Genomic DNA, 26,213 nt, shown 5'->3' with positions numbered 1-26,213 from the left:
GAGGTAAGGCCAACTCCCATTTATCATCAGGAGAAGAAGTACATGGAGAGCCACTTAAGAGAAATCTCAGCCGTCTGATGCAGTCACTTCTGGAGCTGATTTGAACAAAAGCAGCGAGCTGACAACTCTGCTGCCGAGTCTTGCAGCTCATTCATGGGTGCAGTGTGGGGAGGGAGGAAATAGTAGAAGTGGAAAGGTTCTTGTGTGACCCAGAAGCCTTGGGGTTAATAGACTCATCATCATTGGTGGCAGCTCTACAAATATCCCTCCGTCTCTTTGAATGAGGAGCCAGATTGACCGGGAGATGCCATCTGTGTGTGGTTTTAATGCGAGTGTCTTTGTGCGTGATTGACTCCGTGACTTATTTTCTTGGAGTCTCTGTGTTTTGAGAGCAGTATTTGATGGCCAGCCGGATGAGCCTGCGTGTGTGTATATGGGGTAAGAATGTGTGTGTGCGTGTTTGCTCTGTGTGTGGTCTGGTGTGAATTTTCTTTCTGTATGCAGACTGGCAGAAGTGTCAGACCAAACCAGGTCAAGCTTGGTGAAGAACCGTGAACATTACGCAGATACACATACTGTAGATTTACACTTACATAGAGCCTGTCCATGTGCATTAGGCATGGCGTGGCTCATCCTGGCATTTCAGGACAACAGTAACTCTGTGTTCGAAAACAGAGGCGTTTCATTCAACTAGTACACATTGTCCTTTTTCGAAAGTGTGAAAATAATGACTAGAGCAAGTCTAAAAAGAAATAGCTGCTTATTAAAGCATGGATGACACATTGAGTACAAAGCTACAGGGATCAAGGCAGGTTTTTAATTGGCTGCTCTACCGTCCCATCCCAGATTATGCATCATTTTTATTTGTTTGTCTATAAATTTGTCTATTTTCATTTGACATTAGTTTTATGTAATGATACTTGGTTTACAGAACCTTAGTGATCATATTCAAATTGTCTACGCAGTATCAGTGGCCCACTTGGTGTTCCACAGGGATCAATGTTAAGACCCTTAGTCTTACACCTGCTTTACACCTTTACATGTTAAAGAGGTGTTTTAGATTGTATTTAAATAGATTGTATTTCACAGTAAACTTACAATATTTAATTTTGCTTCAGAGGGAATCAAAACAGCAGAGGCTTATGAAGGGTTAGGTATTTTCTATTTTTAGAAACTGTCGATTTGCAACACTCGAGTGGTGACTGGGGCTTGTCTCACATGCATGCAAACTCACGCGCAGTCACACACACACATCCAGTGCTAGCGACACATACTAATCTCCTCACGGCCTCCTCTCCCTAACCTTTCCCTGAACTCTGTTTTTAACAGACTCGGCTGTGATAATAAAGGTTTACAGTTAATCCCTCCATTGCCATGAAAATTGTCTTTATTTAAAAGGATAATGTCACTAATCACCCTCTCCACACCCCGTCTTTGAAATACCCACCATACAGTCTATTTTTGTTGCTTTATTTTTGGTCTTCTTGGCGTTTAGGACAAGATTTCATACAGACTGAGGTGTCTTTTGCTTCTAGGTAGCCTGATAATTAAGGAGCTGTTGTTTGAGAAAGGCTAAGATAGTGTCTCAGGTGTGAGCTAATCTGCTCTAACTCTACACTAATTAGGATCAAGGCCAGCGGCCACTTTCTCCTGGTTATTGATCACAGGCCTTGCCTCACCCAGAGAACTATTTGGCTCCTATGAGGACCACAGCACAGGGTACACAGGAGAGGAAGCTCTCCCCACCCTGTCTGCTGAATCCTGTTTGTGTCTTTAAAATTCATTGTCTAGTTCCTCCTCAACATCAGGCCTCTCAAAGCATTGTTGAGTCTCATCCATTACGCCCCCAATCAGCCCAGTCTGTTTGTGACTGTTTCTTAGATCTTTACTCTTTTAACTCACCTCATCTGACACGCACAATATTCATATAGCTGTCCTATAAACAAGCAGGACAGGCATCTCCACTTCTCTTACACTTTCATTCTTGCTGTTTTGGTAGGAAACTAAACGACATCTGAATCTTAAAGGGCCAGTGTTAAAGTGGCATCTAGCTGTAACTTTGCATAATTGTGACAAACTGTTAAACGCTTTCCTTACCTTCACGATTCAACTGTGTAGGATAGCCTGTTAGCATGTTGGCTGCGATACTCTTACTACTGAAGGAACCCTCTGTAGATGAAAAGAGCTGACTTTAAGGCCACAGAAACACAATGGTTCTTATTTTCAGGTGAAATATGTAACAATGAAAAGATACGAAGTATTCTATTCCATTTCTGCCTGTGGATCTTTTTAAACCATGCACACTGTTCAGTTAAGTTGCTTAATGCTAAATTTAGCTAGCAAGCTAGTCCATGCTCAACTATGGTAGCCAGCTAGTTAAAGCTCAACTATGTTAGCCAGCTAGTTAAAGCTCAACTATGTTAGCCAGCTAGTTCATGCTCAACTATGTTAGCCAGCTAGTTCATGCTCAACTATATAAGCCAGCTAGTTCATGCTCAACTATATAAGCCAGCTAGTTCATGCTCAACTATGTTAGCCAGCTAGTTCATGCTCAACTATATAAGCCAGCTAGTTCATGCTCAACTATGTTAGCCAGCTAGTTCATGCTCAACTATGTTAGCCAGCTAGTTCATGCTCAACTATATAAGCCAGCTAGTTCATGCTCAACTATGTTAGCCAGCTAGTTCATGCTCAACTATATAAGCCAGCTAGTTCATGCTCAACTATGTTAGCCAGTTAGTTTAAGCTCAACTATGTTAGTTAGTTCATGTTCAACTATGTTAGCCAGCTAGTTCATTCCAATTATGTTAGCTAACTAGTTCATGCTAATTTATTTTAGCCAGTTAGTTCATCCTCAACTATGTTAGCCAGCAGCAAGAGGCAAACTTTGTCAGGTGTTTCTGGAACAAAGCAAAGGTGAATGGTAAAAATGATCACCCAAACATACACAGACTGAATACATGTGACAAGCATACCAACATTTAATGAATGTTGACTGGCTAGCACTCTGGCTAAAGTGTTAGCTTTCTGATCAGCCGACTGGTCGTGTTTCTTGCCCCATTTTGTTTCTTGTAGTGATGTGAAAGTGTTTCCAGGAATTATAATCCCAAATACAAAAGATTGAAATGATTGATACAATTGTTTAAACATTTTCCTCTAAGTTTAAATGTTTCTTTCTTCACAGACAGACTTTTAAAGGCCTCTCTCTCCATCTGTCTCACCTACCTCCTGTTCTGCACAATGAACACTTCAAGCGCTAAAAATTCAGTGGGGCACGTGATACTTTCGCAGACAGCCTTTGTGGGAGGAGACACGGCACATGGACTGGACGCAAACGCACAAACACACACACTCTTGTACGCACACAGACACACACTCGCACATTGCCTCTCCCAGATTACTTGAACTATCAGAAGCTTTAAGAGGATTTCACAATGGGAGGGTGCTGCACTTGAATCTCATGCACCTGATGGCTATTGATCCATTATAAGCTCGCACATCGACACACACATGCGCAACAGGCACAGTTGTTACTTCTTGTCACTATAAACAAGCTTCTGACCTTGCTTCTTCATTTTTCAGTGTTAAGTGTTGTTGGAGGTTGTAGTTGGAGTAGTATGCACCTTTGGATTCAAGTCTTCAGTACAATACTGTATAATATCAAACCCTCTGTCATTTGTCTGTGCCACAAGATAGATTTGTTGGACAGACAGTAATCTACACCCTGTTAAAGAGGACTAAATACCCTTGAGGCCTATTCCCCTCGTAGTCTGCATCTGAAATGAATGTGTCCATGCGCAGTATACTCCAGCAGCAGTAGGGCTTATTAGCAATGCTGATGTGAGTGGAAGATTAGAGGGGTGGTGTTGTCTGTAATGGAGATGCTGAACGAGTCCCTGGGATGTGTAGGTTGATAAGCAAAAGGTTGCAATCAGCCAGCTGTCATGTGAGAAAATATCATGTATAATGTTCAGGGAAAGAAGAGTACAGCATCAGGAGAACATTAAATGGTTGTACTTTCTGTATCATTTCTAAAAACCCTCAGGGGTTTGATTTTTTTCTCAGTTAAGATATTAAAAATTGGTAAGTCAGTGGATATCAAGCCTTCCTTAATGGAAGTAAAACCTTAGCAAAATATAACTCTAGTTTCTTGTTGGAGATCTGAAATACATGATAGTGAGCTATGACACCAAATATTGACTTTAAAGCGAGGATATTATGCTAATTCAAGCTTCATATGTCACTCTGTGATACCAGTGGAGTAGCTTTACAGTTAAAAAACCCTCATTTTTCTAACACTGGAACTCTTTGCAGGCCCTCATACAGCCTCTGCCTGAAACAGCTCAGTCAGCTCTGTCCCTTTAAGAAACCCCAGCTCTACGAGCCCGCTTTTTCCTGATTGGCCAGCTCTACGAAGCCTGCTGAGGCTGCACTTTGTGACATCACAAACATTGTGCACTTTGTGACATCACAAAGTGCAAAAACCTGTGTGAAACCTGGCGTTCACAGCAGCCTGCAGACTGAGCTGAGAAGCCTGGGGATTACTCCAACATCCTCTTAGCTACAGATTTGAAACTTCACCCACGTTTCGTCTGGACATCCGACAGTGTAACATCGTCTTAAAATGTGAAACATCATAATACCCCCTCTTTAACTGTGGCTACTTGAAATGTTCAGTCGTATCTGTATTTTCTTACAGTCCAAACCTGTCCAGTGACCTTGCTGTCACTGAACTGACAAGTGCATCAACACATAAATTACCTTTGAATCATGGATTCATGGGGTATCATAACGTCTACATGTCTCTGTTGTGACTGTAGACGTGTTTCGGATCGGGGACCAATCATTCTCTGCTGAATGAAGGATAAGCTTGTGGATTTTTTCCCCCCGGAGTCCAGTTTTGATTCAGTAATTATGTGTGTATTATGTTTTCGGCCTTGACAAATGGAGTCGTGAATGGTTCTGCTCAAGGCTGGATTTCGGACTCATTTCTTTTAAGTTTATGTGAAAAATATGTGACTTGTGGCCGTATTTGATTTATATTTCTGTTGTATTTCATAAGCAAAGGAAACGAAACAGATTTATCATCATCTTAGGAAAGCAATGTCAGCACAAGACGACCTCTCGTCCTTCTGTAGTTTTCCTATGTAGCGGTTTCCCTTTCGAATCCAGGAGCAGAACACCTGACTGACAATTGTGAGAAAAGGTGTTTTTTTTCTTTTCTTAGCACATTTTAATTAAGGCTGACATTAGCTAATTCACAACATGCATTGGCAGCCCCCCCTTGGGTCTGGCTTGGCTGTTTCATTTGCTGGTGTTGAGCCAATGTGTCTGTGATTATAAGACCAGCAAACACATCTGGACACTGGTGGGACTCGCAGCTGCTGGGCCTCCTTTACAGATGATCAGTTGATGACAGCCAGTGTAAAGCACGATTCAGACAGAGGCAGCATCTTTTAAAAAATATTTTATATGCTTTAATTCTTTGATTCATCTGCTTTTTATCCTGTTGTGCCTCTTCCTGCAGAAACATCCTGCTGGTTGGAGAATTAAAGGATCTTTTTCTGAGGGACATTTCTGACGACAGGAGCCATGTTTTAGACAAAGGTCCGAACGTGAAACAAATTTGGTTGCATGTTTTTGCTAAGATCTTTAATGTGCTTTAGATCTGCTTTTGGAAAGAAGCTATACAAAGTGACATGTGGTGGAGAAGATTATAATTTCTCCAGAGAGCTCAAGCTGTTAAGTCATCAAGCTGTTATTCAATTTTTGCAATGTAAATATGTCAGACACATAATCACATGTTTGACATCATATCAGCTGCTCAGCTGTTTCATGTCTTTCAGTCTGAGTGGGTCTTTTCTTTTCGTCAAATGAAAGAGCTGAAGACAGAAATAGAAAGCGTACATAGAGGAAGTGAAGATGATTTTCAGTTTAGAGGCGTGCAGCAGCGAGCAGGATTCTGTCTCCTCGTCCGGATGCCCTTGGAGTGAAGCTTTGTGGCGTGAACTCCCATAAGACCTCTCTTTGTTCTCCGAAGATGAGGGCTAGCAGAGTGTGACTGTGCACTTACACCTGAAGCCATCAGAAGCGGAGGGAATTACACGTTTATACTGTACGATGCCTCTGCTCTCATCCCTCCAATGTCCCTGTCCACAAACAGGCCACGAGGTCCGCCTGAAAAATACAATCGGCCTCCACAAACATGCAAAGAAACCAGCTGTCAATCAACTGCAGTCCGAAAAGAGTCCAAACCTGCATGTGCAGATACATAAATGGCAGTTTGAATGTCAGATTTTCATCTTGTTTGGAAGCACGGGCTGACATTTGCATCAAAGGAATGTGCGACGTCTTGTGAAATTGAAAAACAGCAGCGCTCATTATTGAGATTAATTTAGGAGCTGCGACACAAGGAACATTGAAATATTGATTAAGGCAATGACAGGAAATCAATAGCAGATTAATTACACACCGGTCGACAGGCTATAAATAATGACACTGCTTTGTTTGATTTGCAAATCAATTTTGTGACAGGCTCGAGCTTGTTACAGCATCCCTGTGCTGTGTCACTGACAGGCAGACTACTGTAACACTGCAGTGTTTGTGTGTCGGCTAATAAGGTCCAGGGAAGAGTGACGGGGAAACACAAGAATGTCAACCTAAAAGAAACGTGTCCTACATCCTGTGTCCCACATCCACCTCTCAGAGGAGCAGGGACACATTACACAGACAGGGGAGGTTATAAGACCAACAAGAGAGCTGCATCCTGACACATCATTCAGTGTGACAGCAGACATTTAGCAAATATTAAACTGCAGCCATAAATAAACCTGATATATACTGTTTAAAAAAACCTTTGTACAAGGACACGCCTGTTGGACACAACATTAAAGTAAGAGTTTGTGAAGTTCGATGATGTGTTCTGTATGATTGCTGGATGTCTCCCAGCTTACTGAGAACAAATGAAGCCATGCAAGCATGGGATTCTGGCCGTATCATCATAGTAATAAAAAGAAAATACTGTTCCGGTTGCACGATGGTACAGTGGTTAGCGCTGCTGCCTCACAGCTAGCAGGTCCCTAGTTCAAATCCTGGTTTGGATGTAGTGGAGTTGCATTTTCCCTCCGGGTACTCTGGCTTCCTCCCACAGTCCACGGTTGTACAGTGGATAGCCCTGTGGTCTCACATCTAGAAGGTCCCTGGTTCGAATCCCAGTTCAGACATAGGGTCTGTGTGGAGTTGCATGTTCTCCCTGTGTATGTGTGGGTTCCCTCCGGGTACTCCGACTTCCTCCTACAGTCCAAAGACATGCTCTTTCAACTAATAGTTGACTCTGAGTTGCCCTTAGTTGTGGGTGTGTGCGTGAAAGGTTGTCTGTCTCCATTTGTCTGCCTTGTGATTGACTGGTCAGTGTACCTTGCCTCTCGCCCAATATCTGCCAGGATAGGCTCCAGCCCCCCACGACCCTCAACAGGATAAGCTATATAGATAATGGATAGCTTTATCTGTTCCTTAATTTTTTAAGTAGTGTACATTTGTAGATATTTTAGATAGATATTTAGTTCAACAAATAGTGAAATATGTGTCACAATCTCTTAAACATGCTTAGAGGTCAAAAACATAAAGTTGTACAATTTTAAATCTTTTCCAAGCTAGGACAGAGAACATTTGCCTTTCCTGCCTGATAATTGACCCAAACAATGAATCGATTGATCAAATGAATGCAGCTCAAATGAATAATTTCAGCTCTAGCGCAGCATCAAACTCTGTGATCTCATTCTACTCAGAGAAACCATTTGAGACTCACATACAGCACGGGTAAAAAATGTCTTATTTGTCTCATAAAACACTCTCTTTGATGCTCCTCCACAGCCAGACTGATCTTTTATAGAGCACCGCTTCTTTTTTTTTGGTCGTCCGCCAAATATACTTTACTCCTCTGTTTCTATTTTCACTACACCCCATCCATTTATCTCTCTTTGTTTACCTGTCACACTGTATTTACACTCATTCAAAAGCTGCGTTAGATCACTGAGAGCTAGAATACTAACAGGCTGTGAGAGAGAGAGGGATGGAGCTATTAGAGAGGGGGGGGGACAGAAGGCATGAGAGTGTCCGGGTAGCATGGTTGGAGTGCTGGACTTTGGCATGGGCCATCCATCTGTCTCTTTCTTTACACCCTCCCTGGCACGGACGGGTCATGGCAACGGCAGCCTGTGACGGATGACTAATGTTCCCCTGGTAATGAATGAGACACCACCTCCTCTGAATGCCAAGCGGGGTGCTGTGGTGGTGCTGAGGGTGGCTGCCTCACTGGCAAACACAGTTATCATATGATGCTGAATGGTATGCAGGCATGTTAGTGTGTGTGCCAGGGAAACACAGGAGAGCTGCCAGGGTGGGGGAATTTCATGAATCGGGGTCTGATAGAATTTATTTACAGTATTAATTCTATTTAAATTATTAAATCTGTAAACTGTGCTCCTCGTGTATGTGAGGGAAGGAGGCAGGAAAAGGAAGAGCATAATTAAATGAGTGTATGTTTTTAAATGAATCTAATTACGCATGCTGTAATGGTGGAAACATGCCATGTGTAGGTGGGAAAGAAAAGAACATTGCCATTATGTTTGATGTATGTTCTGTTCAGTAAGAGGGGAGCTCTGCAGCTCACAGTCAAATCGTCTTGACTGTGCGTTGAGTAGCTGAGACCTGTCTTATCTTCACCTCATAATGCGCAGGCGTGATCCTATCTGAGCCCCGCAAAAAAAAAAAAAAAAGCTTTTAGACGTCGTGTGCGCTGCTCTCCTTGAAACGGACGCGTAAATTTTCTTAGATTTCTTTGGCAGGCAGGAATAAAGAAGAGAAATGAAGACGTGTTCGGAAGCTGGTCTTTCTAAAGGGCACAATTCAACCTGTGGATAGTGTGTGGAGCGCGTCTGTGTCCACCGGTCAGACTAAAGGCGATCTGGGACGCTCTGCCTCCAGCCTGCTCTGCTGTTTGTGCGCGTCTTTTCCCCTCGTTGGCTCCGGGATCCGGTGTGTTCCGTTTGACCTCAAGCTGTGAGCAGGTATTCAGTTTATGAATGGCACTGACATGGAGGAAATACCGTTTCAGAAAGTCAAAACCAGGCGGAAGAGAAGTCACTGTCCACCGGGCGTCCCTTTGACCACCATCGTGTGCGAGGACGAGTTCGACTGCAAGGAGCTCGAGTCCCTGTTCCAGAACTACAACCTGAAGCTGGAGCAGACCTCCACCTTAAAAGCCCTGGCCGTGCTCATCTTCATGTCCTCCACACTGGCCGTGTTGGAGTTGCTGTCCGGCCCCAGCCTCACCATCTCCAAGGGGTCCCATCCGGTGCACTGTGTCATCTTCGTGTCCCTCTTCATCGTAACTAACGTCAAGTACCTGCAGGTGACTCAGCTCCAACAGATCGTCAACCTGACGCTGCTCTTCGGCTTCACCTTCTCCTTCCTCTGCTGCCCCTTCTCGCTGGGCGCGATGGGCATGGAGCCGCCGACGTCCCCGGAGCAGGGCATGTGGCAGCTCATCCTGGTCACCTTCGTCGCCTATGCGCTCCTGCCTGTGCGGACTGTGCTGGCTGTGGTGCTGGGAATAATGGTGTCCATCTCGCATTTGATTGTGACGGCCACTTCTGTCACGATGAAGACACAGAAACTATGGAGAACGGTACGTGCACGTCCATCGTAGTGTGCTTAGTAGTTGTGTATATATTTGATTGCCATTAATAGGCAATTACATGCAGTACAATAACATAGAACATTGACCGATGCAGCCCAACACACTAATAAGAGCCCAGTTCAGCACCAAGGACAGCTCCCTGTGGTTAGACTTGATGGGATTTGCTCAGGCTTTGATCAAATTTGACTCAAGTATAATTCTGCCAAGAACTGTTTTTGTTCCCCAAAAATAAAAAGAGAGAAGCGAGCTCATGTCAGCTGTTTGATGTTAACTTAAAGTGGCATGTGGTGGTGAAGCTCAAAGTGAGACATTTCTGCTTGAACACTTTCTATCGTCCAATTTAAACACTGAAATACCACACATGGAAGTCATTCTACATGTTGGATTTACAGTTATAAGTTAAGACAACTCATAGAGCACAATTAAATATCCATACACCTGTTGTGGTGAGTACCTAAAGGCCTCCAAAAAAAGAAAACAAACAAGAGAAAAAAACGAATGAGCAAAGCAGTCTGCATGCCCATGATTGTTTCCCTGTAGACATGATTCAGTCCCCAAAGGAGCCGGCTGGGAATGAAGAAGCAGAGTGACATCCTGCAAGCACAAGAAGTAGGGCAAACAGAGGCTCACACACACACATAAAACCACACACACACTTTCACCACACTTTATGCTTCAGTTATGAGAAAAAAAAAAAAGAGGACAAAGTCATGCATGCCATTTCAGAGCTGAAATAGAAATTGGTACAGCACTCTCTGTACATTTATTTCTTTGTACCTTTTTTCTGTCACGGTGAGAGACACACACTAACACACACGCGCACACACATTCATATTTCTGACTGTCATCAGGTGTGAGGAGAGAAGATATGTCACATCAGTCAAACCCTCCAGCGGTAATGGAACATTTCTGCCTCTGCCTCCGTGCAGCTCGTGACGTGAAGATTGTGCATTTCTTGGAAATTGAGATGTGATCAGCTCATCGGCGCCCTCGGACGATGACAGCGGTATTTGCAGGGGAGATTGTTTTCCCCTGTATGTAGGCTATGCGATACCTGCATAGCCATGTGAAGGACAGTGTTAGCTGTACTACCAGAGATAGCTAATCCATTAAGCTTAGAGATGAGCTGTGTGGCATGACCCCGCGCGGCCCAGGCTTGCACCAACCACCCACCTAGGTCCCAGGCACTCAGCCGACAGAGCTGTCTGCTTTCAAGACTCAGTCTACCTGCTGTATCTTATTACTGAGGCGAGAGGTGTGGAGGATTGAACTTGAAGAATAGGTTATTTCTAGTTTGTCAGGTCTTCAGCTCTGAGTCGTGTTGTCCTAAAGAGTACAAGCTGAACATGTTTTGAACAGCGTCTGTCAGAAATATAGACCGGGGCTGTTAAATGACCTTTTTTAGAAGGGCCACATTTAAAGGAAGAACACATTTATATTTCCTAAAGCTAGAGTGTTAAAAATGCTCCTTTTTTTATCTAAGAGAAGCAGGTTGTTCTTCTCTCTCCTTAAGCAGCATGTGTTTGAGCTTTAAACTAAAATACACATTTCTCTGCCTAACAACAGCCATTACTAATGACTGGGCAAACTACCCAACTAATAAAATGTTCTTCAAATAATCAAATCACATTAAATACTATGACTAAAGTGTCAGATTGAAGTTGTTAAAGGGCCAGATTCAGCCCACAGGCCTGAAATAGACCTGATCTTCAGCACCACACTGCAGAGACACAAAAAGAGTTGATAGTAATAAAATGTTACACGGCCTTTGTTTACAACTTTGATTGTCTCAACACATAAAACAACAAGGAGAAACTATTATATAAGATTCCAACTTTGAGCACATTTACATTAGGGGTGGCTGTAGCCCGGCGTAGAGTTGGTCGTCTCTCAATCAGAAAGTTGGCGGTTCAATCCCTCGACTGCTACAGTCACATGTTCCAAGCGTCCTGGGCACTGAGCCCCAACCTGCACAGATATGAATGTGCATAGTTCCTGATTGGAGATCAGCAAAGTAGCCTTTGCATTCATTGTAAAAGCACTTTGAGTGGTCTGAAGAGTAGAAAGTGCTATATGTGCGGTCCATTTTACACTATATTACTATAATAATGACACCTGTAGTGGTAATCTCGAAGATCTCAGTTTCGTTCTCTTTGGCGGCACCTGTGGCGATAGACGGTGATTGCAGGCGCACACTTCCCAGATATCCAGACAGTATTGCATGAGTGACGTCCACGGTTGGCTCCGGTTGGACGTTCACTTCCCTGTTTGCCTTCATCTGAGTGTCAAATTTGTTTCTTTTTCTTGAAGTTGTATCTGTAGTCATCGATCTTTTCTTTGTTTGTTCAGTTATAGTAGATTACTGTTTACTTGCAACACTTGCAGAGACTGGAAAAGCAGCCGCTTAGCTCCACCTACCCTCTCTGGCAGACCAATCACTGCTGGGTGATGGAAAATGCATCACTAACTGGGCGCCACAGACACCCAGTCCATAAAAACTATATACTGTAAATGCAAAGGCTTTCATCAGTGGGCCATTGGCTCAATCACCATTGTGTGTCCTCATTCGGTGATAGATACTTAACAGACATTTATTTGAATAAAAAACTTCCAGATTATTACTTTAAACTTAACAATAAATGTAACCAGTCTTTTTTTTACTGCCCATTATTAACATTATGTAGAGTAACAACTACATGAAACCCCTCTTTAACAAATGAACAATACAGTACTAAAGGTTTGCATTCACCACCTTTGGAAGCTTTGAAAATAATTATAATAGATAATAAAAGTTGTGTAATTGTTTTAATTTTCTCACTGTGTAAAGCTACTGGGAGCAGTGAGAGTGAGTACGGCACATTAAGGTCAGTTTTTGGCAGGCAGAGGAGTGAGTGTTTTTACACCACTCCACTCACATGTCCACATTTACTAACTCAAGGCTGAAAAGTAACTTGAGCATCGTCTGAACGTGTCGAAGCTGCCAGCACGGCTGCCAAGCACAAAGGCAGACTGCTGCTGCCAGAAACTGTCTTTTCAAGGCAATCCATTATTCATATGCCTGGGAAACATGCCTGTCTGTGGCGGTGTAAGTGTGTTAAATTCGAGAGGATGTGTGTGTATCATACGAAGCACTGACAGTGTATTTATGATGCTCATAAATGCCCCTGAAATTACACTTTATTTTCTAACCAGTGAAGTGTAATTTCTCATGGCTTTTCTCGAGGTCAAATGTGCTCAGTTGACTCCACTTGTAGAAAACACTCATGATGAATGACCTAAGATATGAAGAGAATAAATCCCTTTATTCTGAGGAATATATAATTACCTTGCCGGGTGACAGCTTGCTGGTGTTCAGTCTGGAGGTGAGCACAGGACCTTGTTTGGTTTGTGCACAGCCAGCTGACTTCAGTGAAGTAGAAAAAAACACTCTTTTCTTTGTGTCCTGCACAAGGTTAAAACAGTCATGCTGCTGCGTGTCTGCTGTGATGGATGGACCGGAGCACGGATCCTCAAATGCTTTAATGTCACAGACCCCACAGACAGAAATAGAGAAATAAACAGACCCACCACCCTCTCATCCATCTGTCATACAGGAGGGCGTCTGTTGTTATGTGCTTAGTCTGCGATCATGTTCACATTTGCAAAGGATAAAGTGAAAGCTGTGGTAAGAACAGTAATACCAAGGTGTATATTCAAAATGTAATCCTCAATAGAATTCAATATATATACTTAAATTCAATATAACTTTATTTCACTAATAAACAGAAACACACACAATAAACGGGAAAAAACAAGGAAAACTACAGAAGCCCTAAGCAGACATACATTTTTTTTGCTCCATTGTCCCGTGATAACAAGATCCTCGAGATCCCGTCTTATATTTTTATTAACTATCTAGAAAACAAAACAATACTCTGGTCTCTGTGACATCACAGACATGCCATGCTTCCATTGGCCACACTAATGAGCTGAATTAAGCCGATATCTATGTTTGTTTTGTGATTTGCAACTCTGATACGAGTTACGGTGGTGCAGCGTTGTTATATCGAGATAACGAGATAAATATGTACAGATCTCGAGAAAACAACAAACAATTACTCGTTATTATGGGAAAACAGAGTAAATAAAATGTATGTCTGCTTAGGGCTTCCGTAGCAACACTAAAAGAGAGTTAATAACAAAACTGTGAACGATGCAAAGACTGAAAATATGTTGAATATGATGAAAGTAAAAAGGCTGTATCAAAGCATAAACAATTTAAAAACACACCTACAAGAAACTTAGAAAACTACATAGTTAATGGTTTAATGACTGTATGATGCACATACAGGATGTTAGCATACATGTACACTATATAGAATATACTGTGCACCAGTGAACGCAGACAAACATGGAATATCATTTAAATTGAATTAGATTTATTGTGTGAAAATAAATTCTAACTTTTCATTCATCATTCTGAAAACTCACGTCAGACTGACTGTTGGATGTTTTTTCTGTGTGTTTGCAGTTGGTTGCCAACACGGTGCTGTTCACCAGTGTCAACCTGTCAGGGCTGTTTGTGCGCATCCTGACAGAACGAGCCCAGAGGAAGGCCTTCCTGCAGGCGCGCAACTGCATCGAGGAGCGGCTCCGCATGGAGGACGAGAACGAGAAACAGGTACTGGCACCTGAGCGGAGACGATTTGAAAATTAGATGTGTCTCTTTTTTCCCCTCTGCAACCCCCCCTCCCCCTCTTGTGCCGTGAGTCACCTCGACACATTATTCACATTATTCATTTCTGTTAGATTTCATGCCTTTTTGTCTCGCACATTTCTTATCGCGACTAACACTTTGTCCTGTGATAACTTTGCTCTGTTGACTGTATAAATGTAAATTTTAAACTTCTTTTATCTCTCTCTTTAACACACACACACACACACACACACACACACACACACACGTGCACACACAGGAGCGCCTGCTAATGAGTCTGTTGCCCAGGAACGTAGCTATGGAGATGAAAGAGGATTTCCTGAAGCCCCCAGAAAGGATCTTTCACAAAATCTACATCCAGCGCCATGACAATGTCAGGTAGGATCCTCACATCCACACAATACAGACAGCCCAGCCCCAGTGATGATTAAACCTCTTTTAACCTAACTAATACCACTTTAAGCAGTGATTCTTTTCTCCTCATGGGAGTTTCTTCAGCTGAAATAGTGGCAGAAACGCGATCTCAGTGTATTACAGTGCAGGCTGAAAAGGAGCTGGATAACGTAACCAAACATGTCCTCTGGAGAAAACCCTGAAGGCTACTGAATGTAGAGTGATCTGACCCAGCAGTGTCCTAAAACATTAACACTACCCAAGGGTACAAATAATGACAGTTTATTTTCCCTTTGAATATAAAGGATAAGCCACTGTCTCACTTGCTTACTATCATAAAAACACTCCATCCAAAGACATTAAATTGCACTTTCCATTTATTTTATATCATAGGCCAATTCTAAAAGGGGGGTGTTATGCTCATTTCAAGCTACATTCTTCACTCTGTGATACCTGTGGAGTAGCTTAGCATAGTTAATGGTTAAAACACTGGTGCTCTGTGCAGGCCCTCATCCAGACTCTGCCTGAAACGACTCAGTCAGCTCTGTCCCTTTAAGAAACCCCGCCCCCTACAAGCCCACTTTCTTCTGATTGGCCAGCTCTCTGGAGCCTGCTGAAGCTGCACTTTGTGACGTCACAAAGTGTAGAAAAAAACAGCGTGAAACCTGGCGTTCACAGCAGCCTGCAGACTGAGCTGAGAAGCCTGGGGATTACTCCAACATACTTTTACCTACAGATTTGAAACTTCACCCACGTTTAGTCTGGACATCCAACATTGTAACATTGTATATATGTCTTAAAATGTGAAACAGCATAATACCCCCTCTTTAAGTTAAAGGCCCCACTAGAGATGGAATGAGGCAGATTAAGAAATGCTAACTGTTGCAGAGATTCCTCCAGCACTAATGCAGATGTAAAGTCCTGTAGCTTTTTTAAACTACAGTTTGATGGGTATTGAATCCAAACAGCAATGTATGACAAAAAGGTCTCATGACAGTGGCATACAAATAATCTCACAGTGGGTAATGCACCATTTCTAGCTGCCATCCCTTCTTGAGAATTTCCAGTAATTGCTTCGTAATCGTATCAAAACAGTCTGTTTGTGAAGGACGTCGTTCGGAAACCATGATGTTTCAGTAAATCTCCACCTTCTCGCCTTCCGATCATCATCCTTCCTCCTTCCTACCAAGTTTTGCCTCGCCCCCTCTTCACTGCGAACACACCAGCAGTTAATCAGTTTTGCGTGGAGTTTGTGGATACAGCAGCCCTTCAGCGTTTGAGCAAAATTAATATCCTAATCTTGTTTATTGGCTTTGGGCTGCTATTATGCATCCTGCACGGAAGTATTCAGATCCTTTACATGAGAAACAATAACACAATTGCTTTTAATGTTATCAAAGTGCAAGTTAAAGTCCAGCATTACAGATGTGATAAAGAGCAGAATTACAAGCTGAACGTATGTTAAAGTTAAATGTTGAAGAACTCATTATGCTGCAGAGTCGCACATGCCAGTGTTGTTATATTACTGTATTATGGTGACGGATCATGTTGGCAGCTGATTTTACTACTGTTGGGTTGTTTAACATAACGCAACAAGTAACTACAGCTGTAGAGTAGAGTGAGTAATGTTGTGTAGAAGAAGTATAAGGTTGCATTACAGGAAATGCAACAGGTGAATTAAAAGTAGTGTGAATTGTACTTAAATGCAGTGCTTGAGTAAATGCAATTATTTACAATCCACTGTGCTAAGGGACATATCAGTGTTGCACTTTGACCCCTGACACCTGCAGCTGTAGTGGGCTGACCTTTGCGGGCAAACAGAGTGCTTAAAAGCAAGACGACCACCATCATATACAATTTATGAATGCGAGTTTTTCAGTCATCTTTTCAATAAGGACTCTAAGCTGTGTCTCCTACTGTATTGTTCCTCTCAGCACTCTCCTTCGTCTCCTCCTCGTCCTCCTTCCCTCTGTGTTCTTAGAGCAGCAGGGAGGCTCGGGGAGCAGAGTTTGCTTAGCCCCGGGATTAAGTTGCTTCAAGGGATTAAATGCAATGGAGACTAAATTCTTGTTGCATAATCGTGTGTGTGGTCGGTGTGTGTGTGTGTGTGTGTGTGTGCGCGCGCGCCCGCTGTGGTTAAATATGGACACATCCCAGTGGAGCTGTGCTGATTGCTTTTGTGAGCTGAACTCCTTCAGATAGCACCACCCTTTGAGAGTGATCTACACCGGGGCAGACATGATTTATGTGATTTGGGTGGACTGTAATTAGAAAGTAAACAGTGTGCAGCACAATGTTCTGAGACTTTTCTTTATTATGTTGTGAGGCCGTGGGCAGATCTGATTAAAATCCACTCACAGGGGTATAGTAGTAATTATAATAAAAAAAAGGTTTTGTTTATTTCATTGAATATGAGAGATGTTAGAGCCCTGTATTAACATGAACTTACAGCCACAGACTGTGTATAAGAAGAGGGCATGCGGAAGTTCCTTAAACCTGCATTTGTAAGGGTCAGCAGGGGACAACTCCAAAAATGGTCTTCTTCAATGCAGCATGACGTCATTCTGTAAAAAACGCTCCCATTTAAAGGAAATGGGAGGTATTCTTCATGCATGGCTATCTGTGATTGACAAGTTGCTACCACAGGGACATAGCAACACGTTTATACACCCCGCTGTCCAAATATGGTCACTTCTGGTTTCAAGAAACTAAGATGGCGAAGACCAAAATGAAAGGCTCGATCTTGACAAACTAGATGGACTAGATATACTTGCTTTTTAACCTTAAGTTCTGTGCACTACGTGTGTTACTGGAGGATACCTCTAGAGGGCACACCAGAGAGCTCAGGCCGTATGCAACTACCAACAGACATGGCGACGCTCGAGGAGGTTACAATTACGTTCAATCGACAGCTTTTGTGTGTTCGGTGGGCAGAACACACCTTCGGCACCGTCCCCACTCCGATTCTCCAACATTGTCCTCCGTGCACAGATGTAATGGCCCCGGACTTGTTTCCATTTAGTTTTGCAGGTTTCTACGTCGACCTCTAAAATGGAACGTATCTGCCGCCAGCTATTTTTACAGGCATGTTTGTCGTCGTGCAGTGGCAACAGCACATCGTACAGATGTGGATAATGCAGACTTGGACTATCTGCTTGTCTTCTAAACTTTCTGCCATTGTTGTCCTTGCTGCTGTGTCACGCCCCCTCTGCCTCTACACTGCCCCTACTGCATCTCCTGTACCCCTTGCGTTAATTTGCCAACGCTCCAAACAGACGCAAAGGAACGCGAGGCAGCCGTCATGCGCACATGAACGGGTAGTTAAAAGCAAGTATATCTCCAGCTTAAAGGGTAACGTCATGGTGGCCATGTCCAACTCTTTCATACAGTAACTTCTGTCACTCTATTTCCAAGATGACCTACTTGGGTAACTAAAACACAAATGGATCCTTCCTGCTCAGGCTTCTTAAATCAGCTGTAAGCATTTTGTACCCTCCTCGGTGCTCCCCCTTTTTATTGGCCCGATGTCAGCACATACACCGCCCACAAACTGTAGCTCCTGAGGGGCCCGTTTAAAGTTAACCCCTGAGTTGGCATGTGGCTGATGTGTCTTCCACTGTGTGATTCAATTGAAATCAAGTCTGCCAAAATAGCCACAGGAATGCCTCCCACTGAGGAAAAGAGGAGCTGAGCATAATTGGGGGAATAACTTCTCTTGAATTTGAGCCATTGGAGAGGAAATAACGGATGATGGTGAGAGGGAGGTAGACATATTAGATATTAGGCGAGTTTGAGTTACCACAGGAAAAATAACGTTTGTATTACATTGCTTAATCATTTGAAGTGTAGTGCTGAGGTTGATAGTTGAGCTGGGGATAAGGTTTTGACCTTGAGCAGTGAATCTGGTACAGTAGAGTGTAACAGCTGGAGCTGGAGTCACTTACAGCTGTTGCCAAGAAGCTGCAGAGTTTGTTTTGACGGCGTTGCTGGAAGACATTCAAAATCTGTCACAGGAGCTCACATGCCCGGGATTTCGGTGCATTTTTTAAAAGAGTATATTTTGGGATATTTTTTATTGGATAGGACAGCGGATAGGGACGGAAACGTGGGCAGAGAGCGTGGGGATGAGATGCAGCAAAGGGGGTCGGAGTCAAACCTGCGGCAGCTGCATTGAGGACTTTGCAAGTGTAGATGGTGCACGCACTTGAACGGCTAAATCAGCCCCTTTTCTGTGCTTTACAGAGGTCCAACTCCTAAAAACATGACGCCTTTGAGATGTGACATTACTCAATGAAACATTGTTGACAGCAGCATCTACAGTATGTCCACGATAGCTGCTGTGAATGCAAAATTACACTTCAAATCCATGTGTACACTTTGCGCATGGATGTTTGCATGCTCAGCGCACAGCTCACACTTATATCTGCCTTTATGAAACACCGTGCCTGCAGCACACATGAATACTAATGATCAAGCAACCTTATGTGTTTTCATGTACATCTCTGGATGTACAGTATGCACCTTTATTATATGCAAAGTGGAACAGGCCACTCATGTTAGCAAGGCACTTAAACATTTGTATGAGCTGAATATGCAGATACTCACAGAAACCCATAAAACATTACTGTGTGCTAATGCTATACAGAGTTTACTAAGTATGACACCATGAATACATAGACTGTAAATATCGTGAGCGAACCAGAGAAATCTTCAAGTGCTGATTTAAATGGCTCCTCTCTTGCTTCTTCCAGCAAAGCCTTAAGTGGTAAAATACGGTAATACCCGACCAGGTACAGGCCTCGTGCTCCGTGCATGCGTCACGTAAAGGAGGAGACAATCCTGTGCATGTGGTTTACATGGGGTAAACACTGACCAAAAATAACTGTGCTGTGCAGTTCACACGAGGTCATGAGACAGCAGAGTGCATGCACTCAGTGGGGACGCTCTCTGCTGGATGTCTTTGCTGCTTTATATTTCATGCAAAGTCACATGTTTTTGTTTGGTTGCCCAAACCTTTTCTGCAAACTGAAGTTAAGCAGTCGTAAATACACAGATTGATGGACTCTTAGAATAAAAACAGGATTTCATAGTGTTTGCAACAGCCCTCTCTCTGCTCTGCTCTGTTCCATTAGCATGCCATTTCTCACCCCATAATATTTTTCGTGAGAAGACGGTTGAATTAAAGACTGAAAATTAGAAAGAAAGTAGTTGTAAATCAAATCAGTCGTTATACAAAGCACTGACAGCTTGTCAGTCACCTGTTTATATGCGACTTTTCTCCCTATTTAACCTACTGGCTTCAGAGTGATTACTACAGGTGGGCACAATCAGCTTGTCTGAGTTAACATTTCAGTCCTTTTAAGGGAATGACAGAAGGCTGGAGACCTTTGGGTGAAAATTATATGGAGCAGTTTAACTTTTATGAAGGACTCAGGAATGAAACAGAATTAGTTGTAACAGTTTGAGGCGTTGGTTTTATTCCTGCTCGTGAAATTCCCTGCTCCTCATCGTCCATATGCCGTGAGGTGTTTCATTTTGTCCGCCATTATAAAGTACCCCATAACATCAGTTCAGCTCTATCCAAAATGTTATTTAAATTAACTGCAATTGTTTACACTAGCACATTGTTCAGCATGTCATCTGCTTGTCAGCTGCAGAAAAATGCCAAAAACAACATTCGCACACATGGAATTCATTGCCCCTCATTACGCTGACATCTGCCAGACAACAAAATGACATTTAGCAGCTTCCCCTTCAAGATGCGCCACTCTGTCACATTGTGAAAAGTCCAGCCCACATACAGGCAGCAGTCTGCCGTCAGCGCGAGCGCCGCAGACATTCAAGTCGTTCAGGACAGTCAGAGTTGGATGACTAATCCCTTTCACACCCTCCAGTGTCTCAGTTTTAGGCATCTGGAGGGTAGCATTTGCCATGGCAGTATTGAACTAAGACATGAGGGCTAGTTTCTCTGTAGTCTATGAATGTTGAAACAATCCTCTTTTTTTAAATTGAAAGCTAGGCTAAGCTAGCCTGGGAACCAGATGAATCTGTGATTCAATGCTTATTGGCTCTGGCAGACGGCTGGTCCCCGTCCAATTTACACAGATTTTTCCAATTTCAGGTTATGCCAATGTGACTGTGAGCGTGAAAGGTTGTCTGTCTCTGTGTGTCAGCCCTGTGATTGACTGGCGATCAGTCCAGGGTGTACCCTGCCTCTCGCCCAATGACAGCTGTGATTGGCTCTAGCCCCACCCCACACACACACACACACACACACACGCACACGACCATTAACAGGATAAGCAGTATAGATAATGGATGAATGGTTGTGCCAATCCCAACCGTTTATCTAATTTGAGGCCGGTTTAAGCGCTGTTAAGGTTTTTAAATAAACAACCAAGATGGCTGCCGCTGTTGTGGAACCTTCTGAATCTGGAATCATTGAGGCTGCACTTTGTGATGTCACAAAGTGCAGCGTCTAGAAAAACCTGTCTGAAACCTGGCGTTCACAGCAGCCTGCACACTACGCTGAGAAGCCTGTTGATTACTCCAACATACTTTTACCTACAGATTTGAAACTTTTAGTGTGGACATCCAACATTGTAAAATTATGTACACTACCAGTCAAAAGTTTGGACACATTTCTTCATACAAGTGAATGGGAAAGTGTGTCCAAACTTTTGACTGGTAGTGTACATGTCTTAAAATGTGAAACAGCATAATACCCCCTCTTTAAACAAACTGGGTGGCAATTCAAGTCACATACACATAGCAAATGTTGGTTGCTAAATCAAGTCATGCCAAACGTCAGTGTATCATGTTGAACTAGAAGCCATATGAGCTGGATGTTGATCCAGAGAATGGATGAAACTAAGAAAGGAAAAGGGCACCACCTCTCAGCTTGCTTCCTATTTTTTTTTTACCATTGATCATGCCCCTTAGAAATCCAAAATAACGTGGAGGTTTCAGGCTAATTCCAGTTTTTGAATTGATTTTGAGATGCCTGACTGGCTCATTAGCTCACACTCAGAAAGCCTAGCTTGCCAATGCAAGCACCGCTCACCATTTGACGTTACTTTACGCTCATGTTATTTCAATACTCACCGAGTCATTATCAGCTCGCACAATTAAACTTATCAATCAAACTTAACATTTCTACTTTTAGGTTATTATAATTCTCACCACCTCAGGACACAAGTCAAAGCCAACAGTGGGAATCTGCTTTATTTCTTTCCAAAGAAATTTACATTTTTGGTTGACCTTTAATCACCAAGCACTTTTAGTCCTCGCAGCAACTTTTAAAAGGGAAAACAGGTTCAGCTGGAGACGGTGACAGCACCTTGATGGTTGCATTAACCTGGAACAGTTTCTGACCAGCTCCTTACAGGACATGTCTCCACCTTCAGCCCCGCGAGGATGCTCCTGCTGCTATTTTGAGTCGCTCTGCTCGACTGCGCTGCCAGTCAGTTACAGAACAGAGCCGGTTCTCTCTCTGTCTTTTATTGTTGTTTTATCTGCTCATCTGGAGGAAGATAATTTGAATGTATGATGACTTTGCTACAAACACGTTATCCAAAACCTGAAAGCCACTAATCTTGTTTCCTTCATCTTCTTCTTCTTCTCTCTGTTGCAGCATCCTGTTCGCAGATATAGTGGGCTTCACCAGCCTGGCCTCGCAGTGCACAGCGCAGGAACTGGTTAAACTGCTAAATGAGCTGTTCGGAAAGTTTGATGAGCTAGCCACGGTGAGTCTGTTTCCCTTCACTGAACACACGTCCCTCAATTACAATCACTGTTGGCATAAAAAGCTGCTCCTTTTCTCCGTGTGTACACTGTGTCTAAACTTCTGCATGTGTGAGTGTGTACCGCTTTGGCCACAGGCCGCTGGCACGTGCCACTACTGTACCAGCTTAGAATGATGTCACAGTGAATACTAGAAGCCCATATGATGCGTAATATGATTATCCAGTGCTTCATTTGAGGAAGAACTGAGAGACCTCTTTAATCTGGGCTAAACCTTTCCTCCACTCTGGCTGTCTGAATGAAGTGCATGAAGGGAGCGCTGAGTTTTACTCGTCCCAATCTCTCTCGGTTTGCATGTGGAAAAGATTTCAGCTCTCCCATCTGTCAATATTTCACCCTTTGTGATTTGAAATCCGCTCAACTTTTGCTGTGAATTTGACCGCTGTTGTTGATCTAGTATCATTCAGGTGTGACGCTTTCAATGAGGTGTCACAAAATCATTTGATCTAAATTCAAAAGGCACCTTAATGAGCTTTTCTTTCACTCATGTTTATCAAAACACTTCTCAGACATCGTGTGTGTGATATCACTTCTTCTCCTGCGAAGTTGGCTGACACGTCCAGTATTTTTGTTTGAAGGTTGAGCCCCTGAGCCCCCGGCAGATCACCCCACCACAGCCTTATCTACATGTAATCTGGCCTCTATTACTTACACTAGGCACATGCCCTTGTCAAATCCATTAATCCACAGGATTACAACTAACCCTTTTTTGCTTTCATAGAAGGTATTACTTGGCCATGTTGACAGCTTCTATTTTTAACTTGTTTGTTTACCGGCGCAAAATTAGAGCTGACTAAAAATGGAGTGCTTCAGTTTGACTTGTTCTTTCAAATAATTGTCATTAGCTTTATAATTAACGTTGGATCGCTTGCTTTACCTGGCTCTTTCTGTTTTGTATACCAGCGGCAGATATCCTACATAAAGTTGTATTTTACCCCAGGTGGTGATGTCCTCCATTGGTTTGTTGACCGTCTTTTTGAAGCCTTGACCACTTGGTTTGTTGGAGCCAGACGTGACCCTATCAGGATGTTGAACATGGAATGGAGCGAGGGGTTCACAAAGACAGAGTTATCGACAAAATTTCCAGAGGCTAATTCATTATCTGGCTGATGAGCTAATTAGCCATCATGTGTTCCATAGAATGAGATTCTATTTGTGGTAGTAGCTAACGGGAGTTGTTTATTCATCAGACTAAAGAAGCTAAGAGAGCTTTTGGAATGTAGAGGATTCTCTGCTCACTTCCTTGCTAGCCTAGCTGGGTGATCGACACGTACTCGCTAGCTTAAAATAAAAGTTGTTCTGATCTCTAGTTCCTGCCGTTTTCTTTGCGGGAAAACGTCACCAAGAATGCTGACTTCCAAATGAGGGCCCCAGTCATTTAACAGATGTGTGACAAACACTGAGCATGCTAACAAGCCAGGTACGTAAAAGCTCAGACACAGATACCTGCTAATTAGTGCTAACATATCAATATAATAATACTAGGATTTAACTCACTGATAAAGCTGGAGCACAGACTTCTTAGACAGTGTGTTTGTAGAACAGACCGCACAGATATATACGCCCATATGGTTGAACTATATAAAAATACAATCACCATACAGTTGTCATGAATACAAAAATAAGCTAGAGAACAAAACAGTATTTTGTACCAGGCTGTAAGCATGTTTAATCCTGCAGTTTAATATGGGGCTTAATGGGGGTTTACTCACTTTTGGAGCCGGCCTCAAGTGGCCACTCAAGGAACTGCAGGTTTTTCCAATAACTAGCTGGCTTCATTTTTAGCCGATTAGCCAAAACCAGATTATTCCATGCTTTACAATACACACAAACACACACAAACAGAGATGCTATCAAAGGAAATATGTTAACCTACATCTCCCGAAGCAGCGTGGCTACTACAAATGCTATTTTGAGCTACATCAGCTTTCTTGCTGTTGTGATTCAAACTGTGTCATCTTTTGCTTACAACTCTATTAAAAGGTCGGATCTCCACTTGGCTACTAGCTGGAAGCCTTGTGTAACACTGACAGGCTTCCCCAGCCATGAAAGTTGTCATCAAATATTATACCCTCGCCCTGCCCTGACCGAGAGCCCCACTCATTCTGATCCACTTTGGCAGGAAGTGGCAGCGCAAGTGACTCATAGCTTTGGTCACTGTGGGCACGCAGACTCTTCTCGTTCCATACGAAGAGCGGGCGAAGCCACATGGCCACTGGGCATCGTCTCATGATACGATTCCAGCACCATCCCCACACCACCTGTCCACTCTTTGGACCGTCAAGCTGCATGGGAAGACGGCCAGGAACGCAGTGTTCTCCTCAAGTGCTGCTGATGTAGTAGACCAAGGCTCCTCTCCTCTTCTCTCCTCTCCTCTTCTCTCCTAATCTCTTCTCTCATCCGCTCTCATTTCGTCTCCTCTGCTCTCTCCTCTCTTCTCCTCTTGACTTCTCTCTTCTCTTCTTCTCTCCATAAATGAAGATAAGGCAGCAATACTGAGGATGGTCTTCCCCCATGAAGTCATAAACCTTTGTTTTTTTTAATTAAGGGGAACTTGTTTTTCTCTCACTGTGCTAATCTTGCATATGTTGCAAGTGAATATGCACCCTGAGGAAAAGACAATGTAGCCAGTGTTTTACATCAACCTGGAAGGCTAACCTGGTTGAACCAGGCCGCATTTTGAAGACACTCTAAACTGTCTCTGTACCCAGTACAATAAAACATATGTTGATCCCAAGAGGGCCTCAGTATCAAACTGACATTAGGAGACAAAAGAAAAATAGTCTGTCCTTTCCTGACGTCGCCAAATTAAGTAGGGGGCCAGCGTGAAAATTGAAGTTTACAGGAAACCCACTCACACTGATCAGTATTTGCTGTTTGATTCCCACCACCCACGAGAACACAAGCTGGGAGTAATTATAACTCTTCACCAGCAGGCTGAGAATCTGAAGACTCCCGCTGAGAGAGAAGACAAGGGGCGCAAAACATCTCAGGAAAGCTTTGAAACATTATCACTTCCATAACTTGTGTTGTGAGAGCGCGAATGTAACATCAGACTGACACACGGCGCAGACACAGTAATTATTCTGTAGAAGAAGAAGAAGCTGGGTTTACTGTTGAAATTGTTTGAAATTGACTGCAGACAAAACATTTTTTGGTTTAAATGTAACAATCAAATCAATAAAAAATAGGTGTGAGGCAGATTTATTCCAAAGAGGGATAACAAGAATATAAATTAACACACCAACTGGTCGCCACTCGATGAACACTTCCTCTCCCTGGCTGAGCTTCCAACAGTCTGTCCGCCACCCGAAACAACAGCTTCTGCTGCGAGAGGAACTCTGTGATTAAGTTATGCTTGTTGTGATGCGACAGTATTTAACATTAATAGCTCCGGACTTGATTTGCTTTCGTGTCTGTATGTGAACGTGCACGTTGCTGTTTCCATGGCAGACTTTCACAAAGCATTTCATTCTTGTCTCTCTTTTCTCTCCTCTTGCAACACCTCCCTGCATCACAGCTTTAAGACTCCTCCGCGTCTTGTTTCACAGCTTTCTGATTGACATGCAGCAGCCTACTTCCTCCTGTTTCCATTTTTAGGATGGCTCTATGATGTATCTA

The 26,213-nt window shown here is 43.1% G+C and overlaps 1 protein-coding gene across 2 annotated transcripts in view; it reads left to right on the top strand.

Moving 5' to 3' along the window:
- Positions 1-8,708: 8,708 nt before the first annotated feature.
- The window catches only part of LOC138611516 (adenylate cyclase type 1-like), a 38,698-nt gene continuing 21,193 nt past the window's right edge, over positions 8,709-26,213 (top strand). For both annotated transcript variants that reach the window (XM_069684678.1, XM_069684677.1), the window contains exons 1-4: positions 8,709-9,688; positions 14,211-14,360; positions 14,656-14,774; positions 22,423-22,534. In XM_069684678.1, coding sequence (XP_069540779.1) covers positions 9,080-9,688; positions 14,211-14,360; positions 14,656-14,774; positions 22,423-22,534 — 990 coding nt within the window. In that variant the 5' untranslated portion in view covers positions 8,709-9,079. The remainder of the gene's footprint in view (positions 9,689-14,210; positions 14,361-14,655; positions 14,775-22,422; positions 22,535-26,213) is intronic.

Source organism: Semicossyphus pulcher, unplaced genomic scaffold (assembly GCF_022749685.1).
Source record: "Semicossyphus pulcher isolate SPU_LCO1_2020_fin unplaced genomic scaffold, fSemPul1.0.p SCAF_7, whole genome shotgun sequence".
In the NCBI taxonomy this organism is placed as follows: Eukaryota; Metazoa; Chordata; class Actinopteri; order Labriformes; family Labridae; genus Semicossyphus; species Semicossyphus pulcher.
This window is presented reverse-complemented; position numbering and strand designations above follow the sequence as displayed.